At 42.3% G+C, this 6,441-nt stretch overlaps 1 protein-coding gene across 1 annotated transcript in view; it reads left to right on the forward strand.

Annotated features, from left to right (window-relative positions):
- Window positions 1-569: 569 nt before the first annotated feature.
- Window positions 570-6,441, forward strand: part of LOC103374531 (GTPase IMAP family member 8-like) — a 12,767-nt gene continuing 6,895 nt past the window's right edge. The window contains exons 1-4 of the mRNA XM_008304629.1: window positions 570-609; window positions 1,446-1,505; window positions 2,840-3,409; window positions 4,969-6,143. Of these exons, the coding sequence (XP_008302851.1) occupies window positions 570-609; window positions 1,446-1,505; window positions 2,840-3,409; window positions 4,969-6,143 (1,845 nt within the window). The remainder of the gene's footprint in view (window positions 610-1,445; window positions 1,506-2,839; window positions 3,410-4,968; window positions 6,144-6,441) is intronic.

The following is a 6,441-nucleotide window of genomic DNA, read 5'->3' on the forward strand; positions in this document are numbered from 1 at the left end:
AGTATTAATTATTCAAACAATCAGTTGATCACTTGTTAATGCAGTTTAGTTGTTTGAATGGTTTCTTTAAACAGGTATTTGAACCCCAACACCAGCTGAACTGTCTGTTAGCTTGAGGAGTGGTTTGGTTCGTTGATTAGGAGGAACCATCAGTGTAGTTTCCATTTTTTTAGACTAGTGTAAGAAATGATGCATGTTTCTACTTTACATTAACAACAACGGAGTTGAAACAAACTGGAAGCTGGACTATGATTGCTAAGAGAGCTTTCCTTTGTATGGCTCACTTGACGTGACTTTCACCCCGTTATAAACTGACATGTCTGTATCTCACTGGACGTTCTTCAAATGTTTAGTTTTTGCTGCGATGAACACTTTTATGTTTGGTCGTACACCTGTACTTGGTGGTGCTGATGTCAAAGCCGACTGCAACCTTGTTTTAAAGAGTCTTTGTATTCGTCTTGTCTGTCCAGGTCTGGGGATCAGACGGACCCGTCACAGCCTCCAGCCGCCATGAAAACCAAAATAAATCTGCTCCATTCTCATTTCTAAGAAATAACGTAGAAACCACTATGGCAGACGACCAGGTCCAGATAACACGGTGGACTTCAGGTACGCGCACAACATTTAACTCTGCAGGTGAAATAAATGACAGCTGTTGAACACATGACACCACATCTTGGTGAAAAAAAATCTATTCATCCATTTGGAAACCAGTTAAATAATTTCTGTTCTTTACTAGAGTCATTAAACATGTTCCTGTTGCAGACCAGAATCACTGCCAATGTCCACAGTCCAGACAAACATGGACAACAACAACCTCCCTGTTCATACTACAGAGATAAGAATAATAAAACAAATATGACTGGTTATGGTTCTTGTAGTAAAACTTTTATGGTATATCATAAAAATATTTGGCGAAACCAAGTACTGCCTCGTTCTTTGACACTTGATTCTCTTTGAAAAAGTGCTACAGATACAGTTGAAGGACAATCAGCTTCTTCAGGCATGTGCTAAACAAAAACATCAACAGATGTAATGTAAGGTTGCCCTTCCTGTGTTACAGAGGATGCCATTATGTTTGAATGAATGCAGTGACGTAAAGGGAATACAGTGCCTACAGAAAGTATTCACGCTTCCACAGAGGTTTTCCTTTTATTGCTTTTAAGCACCAGATTAACTTCATGCTTTAGTGCCCTGAGGACACGCTGTCTGCTCACCTTACTAGTCTAAATGAACTATAAATCTCATTATCTGTTAATATGTCACCTTCTGTATTTGTTTGCTGAAACCGACTAAACTCGTCAGTTTAACTTTAGCTTAACTTTCTGTGCACATCATAAAATGTTCTTGAAGCTGTGGTTAAATAAAAATCCTAAATAAGCCATAATGTGGTCATAAGAAGGCTGAATAAATGAATAAATGTATTTGTTTCTGTGTCCTCACAGTGTCAGATGATGTGCAGCCTGTGAAGCGAAGAAGCAGCATTGATATCTTGCGACCTGAGAGTAAGTCAAACGGCACTGAGTGAGGTTATTCTGTTTTTGTTTTTCTAATAAAATCTGAATCTTAGTGTTTCTGTGGATCCCACCTGTTACATTGGCAGTAAGTTACTGAACACCCAAACTTAAGAGTTCTACTAAGTGTGAGGCTTAAATCTAACTTTACTTTGCTTCAATTTGAGCTAACAAAACCTTCATTCATAGCCACTTTCTTTTCTTTACATTGTGTCTCATTATGTTGATCAACCACCGCTCCATGCTTTACTTCACTGACCTTGGAGGAGTCTCAGGCTTTGGATGTTTGCAGCGTAAATTTTATGAGCAGTAAAAATGAAGTGCCTTAACTCTGGGTTTCCTCACTACAACCAGGTGGTGTTGGATACAGTGCCTACAAAAGTATTCACTTCTGTGGGAATTGTTTTTTTATTGCTTTTTGACATTAAATTGTGCTCAATTTAATTTGACCCTTTTGACAAGAATTACATAAAAAAGTTTTCATGTCAAACTAAAAACAGATTTCTACAAGAACATTATTTTAAAATATAAAACTTAAGGACAGTGATTACAAAAATATTTACTGCCGTACAGTTGATTCACCTAATTCAATAATACAGTGCACTCAGGGCACGGTAATGAATCGATATAAAAGGTTGTTGAAAAGCATCAGTCAGGAGACGATACAAGAACATCTCCAAGATACTGAACATCTCTGGAGTCCAGTTAAATCCATCATTAACACATGGAAGGAACATGGACCATGAGTAGATCTGACTAGAGCAGGACGTCCTCAGAAACTGAGTGACCGAGCAAGAAGGAGACTAGAGAAGGAGGCCACCAAGACTCCTATGACTCCTCTGAAGGAGTTAAAAGCTAGTATCCACCATCATGCTTGCGGTGGGGATGGTGTGTTTATAACTCAGAGATTTCCTTTTTAGACATTAGACTGACAATAATTGGCAGAAGCATCCATTCACTTTTTGTCTTGAATTTGACAACGATATAAACAATAATAATACAGAATATCACCAGTCTTATGGCCTACTCACACTGTTCACATCATTCGTATAATCATGGGCACAGCTGCTGCAGACAAATAAACTGTTTCCTTTGTAACTGTAAGTGTCAGAACTTCAAAGTCTAGGATGAGTTCTCTTTGGGAGCAACACCGAGCTTCTCTTAAAGCTGTGAAATGGTGAACAGCGACACAGAATCAGCATCAGCATGTTTTTTTGTGCCTCGAAAGTGACGTAGTCAAAGTACAACAAGGAGACATTACTTTGGAGGCACAGCAGGGCCAACCTTTCATGACTAACTTTATGCATTCATGTTTGAATTTTTAGTGTCTGAGCAGAAGGTGGTTCTTCTGGGGAACAGCTGGTCTGGGAGGAGTTCTGTTGGAAACTTCATACTGGGAGAGAAGAAGTTCAACACTGAGGTAGAACCAGAGAGATGTCAAAGTGTCAGAGGACGGCAGAATGATAGACAAATGGTTCTGATCAACACTCCAGATCTGCTGCATCCAAACATCTCTGACGACAAACTAACAGAACATGTAGAACTCTGTGTGAGACTCTCTGCTCCTGGACCTCATGTGTTCCTGCTGGTTCTACAGCCTGAAGACTTCACTGAGGAACACAGACTGAGGCTACAAACAGTCCTGAAGCAATTCAGTGATCAATCGTTTGATCGCTCAGTTGTTATGATGTTAACAGCCAGAGAGGAGGGTTTGGTTGGGTACCCGAACCAGCCACCCATAAACGACATCATCAAAAGCTGTAGAAGCACATTTTTATGGAGGGAGACAACTGAACATTCAGAGCTGATGAAATGTTTGGACCAAATTGAACGGGTCAACAAAGGAAGCTCTGAGTCATCAGTGGCTTCAACAATCTCTGACATCAGTGTTACAGGTAAGTGAGTGTAATCAGTGATGGCATACCCACATGGACAGAATAGTTGGTAATGAAGAAAAAACCCACAACAGTCACAGAAATAACTTGAATCTGAAAAAAGTAACAATAAATAAAAATACTATTAAAATTAACCAATGAAACTCAGACATTGCTTTTGAACCGTGGTTCAACAGAATTAATTTAAAAAATAAACTCATGAAACAGGCCTGGACTAAAATGATGGTCCCCTTAACGTAATATGTTGTTGCTCAACCTTTTGAGGCGATCACTACAATCAACTGTAACTGTCAGTGAGACTTGTGCACCTCTCAGCAGGTGTTCTGGTCCACTCCTCATGAGCAGACACCGCTTAATCCTCACCAGGGTCATGGGGGGCTGGAGTCTATCCCAGCTGACTCAGGGTGAAGGCAGGTTCACCTGGACAGGTAACCAGTCTATCACAGGGCTACACTTAGAGACAGACAACCAAGCACACTCACATTCACACCTACGGACAATTTACAATCACCAATTAACCTCAGCATGTTTCTGGACTGTGGGAGGAAGCCGGAGAACCCGGAGAGAACCCACGCTGCACGGGGAGAACATGGAGACTCCACGCAGGAAGATCCCGGTGGCCCCAAAAAGGATGCGAACCGGCGACCTTCTAGCTGTGAGGCAACAGTACTCTAATGTAAATTATCAAACTTAAAATTATAAATAGTACCAACAACACCACATAGGGGCTGCAAGGTGGCGCAGTTGGTAGCACTGTTGTCTTGCAGCAAGAAGGTCGCTGGTTCATGTCCTGGTGGGGGCACCAGGATCTTTCTGCGTGGAGTCTCCATGTTCTCCCCGTGCAGCGTGGGTTCTCTCCGGGTTCTCCGGCTTCCTCCCACAGTCCAGAAACATGCTGAGGTTAATTGGTGATTGTAAATTGTCCGTAGGTGTGAATGTGAGTGTGCTTGGTTGTCTGTCTCTAAGTGTAGCCCTGTGATAGACTGGTTACCTGTCCAGGTGAACCTGCCTTCACCCTGAGTCAGCTGGGATAGACTCCAGCCCCTGCGACCCTAGTGAGGATTAAGCGGTGTATAGATAATGGATGGATGGATGGATGGAACACCACATCGACTTTCCTACAGGGTACCATGTAAGGTGAACGTATGTCTAGTCCAGACACGATTTGTCCATGCAGTGAGATCTGCAGCGGCCAAATGCATAGTATGTCCATCACTAGAACATCCCCTTTCTTAAAAGTTAGCATTCAAAAGTGACAGATGACAGAAGAACTTCACATCTCGCCTCAGGTTGGGTTCATCTCGTCAATGTAAATGTGTTGTGCTACTTCCACTGTTAACACCACTGCACATGGTAGAACACAAAAAAAGCAATAACTGGCTCAGACACGGCTCGCGTTACTTTCCACAAAAAAAAAATCATTACTTTCCATTTTTGTGCAAAGCTCTGATAAGCCACTGCACCCGTGGCCTGAGTGCATGTATGTGAGGACACACACAACTGTGTGTTATTTCATTGTTGTTCTGTTTATCTGACGTTCTCTCATTGTTGTATCACAGCCTCTGCATTCAGAATCGTGCTGCTGGGGAAAAGTGACGACAAAAAGACAAGACTTGGACATTTAATCCTTAGTAAAAAAGACACTCACTTCTCAAAACCATCTTCAGTCAATCAATGTCCTGTCGCCGATGGGGAGTGGAAGGGAAAAACTGTAACAATCTGTAAACCTAAGAATCTCTTCAGGCTGCCTGTAGAGGCATTAGAAGAAGAGATGAAGAGATGTGTGGCTTGTTGTAGTCCTGGACCAAATGTTCTGCTGCTCTTTGTAAAACCCTCCAGCTTCAATGAGAAGAAGAGACAAAGACTGAAGCGCATCCTGAGTCTGTTTGGGGAAGATGCTTTTAAACACTCGATGGTCGTCATGACGCATGAAGGGACTGAAAGTTCAGCTGTTAATCAGCTGCTTGAGGACTGTGAAGAAAGACAGTACCACATGGTGAACAATGACCAAAGGTCCTTGATGAAGACGATCAGTAGCATTGTGCATCAAAACAAAGGAGCCTTCCTCACAATCACAGAAGAGACAAGAAGACCAAAGTCTGAACCCATCAAACCTCCTCTGAACCTGGTTCTGTGTGGGAGGAGAGGAGCAGAGAAGACTTCAGCAGCTGAGGCCATTTTAGGTCAGACAGAGCTTCATTCAGCCTCCAGCTCATCAGTTAAAGTCCAGGGAGAGGTGTGTGGACGTCGGGTTTCCCTGCTGGAGCTGCCTGCCTTGTATGGAAAACCTCAGGAGGCAGTGATGGAGGAATCCTTCAGGTGTATCTCCCTCTGTGATCCTGAGGGCGTCCATGCCTTCATCCTGGTCCTACCTGTGGGTCCCGTCACTGATGAAGACAAGGCAGAGTTACAGACCATCCGGAAAACATTTGGTTCTCAGGTCGATGACTTCTCCCTCATTCTGTTCACTGTGGAGTCAGATCCTACAGCTCCAGCTGTTGTTGACTTTAAAAGACAGAACAGAGACATCCAGGAGCTCTGTCAGAGCTGTGGAGGAAGATCTGTTGTTGTCAACATGAAGGACAAGCAGCAGATCCCAGAGCTGCTGGATCAAGTGGACCAGATGAGACAATCTATGGATACACCAGAGTGCTACACAACAAGAACCTATGCATGTGCTGAAGAAGCAAAAGTCCGACAACAAGAAAAAATAATTAACACCCTGGAGGCTAAAGTGAAGGAGCTGCAGTCAAAAACATCAGCCAGTTGTAAGTATAGTACTTCATGGATTTACAGTCCCAAACATAAGTTTCCATCCACTTGTAAAGATCACATATATCTTGACAGTCTGGAGTTTCCAGTGACTCCTATAACTCTGAATTTTGTATGATCGAATCATTGAAACATATGAATCTTTGTCACAAAAAAAAAATCAATTTTGGTTGTTTCACAGGTCTTCTGGAAATATGTCAAAAATATGAATATAGAAATGTTAACATTTGGTTAAATGTCCCTTGATCATTTCATTTCCA

The sequence above is a fragment of the Stegastes partitus genome, unplaced genomic scaffold, assembly GCF_000690725.1.
Source record: "Stegastes partitus isolate 25-593 unplaced genomic scaffold, Stegastes_partitus-1.0.2 Scaffold2272, whole genome shotgun sequence".
NCBI classification, from domain to species: Eukaryota; Metazoa; Chordata; class Actinopteri; family Pomacentridae; genus Stegastes; species Stegastes partitus.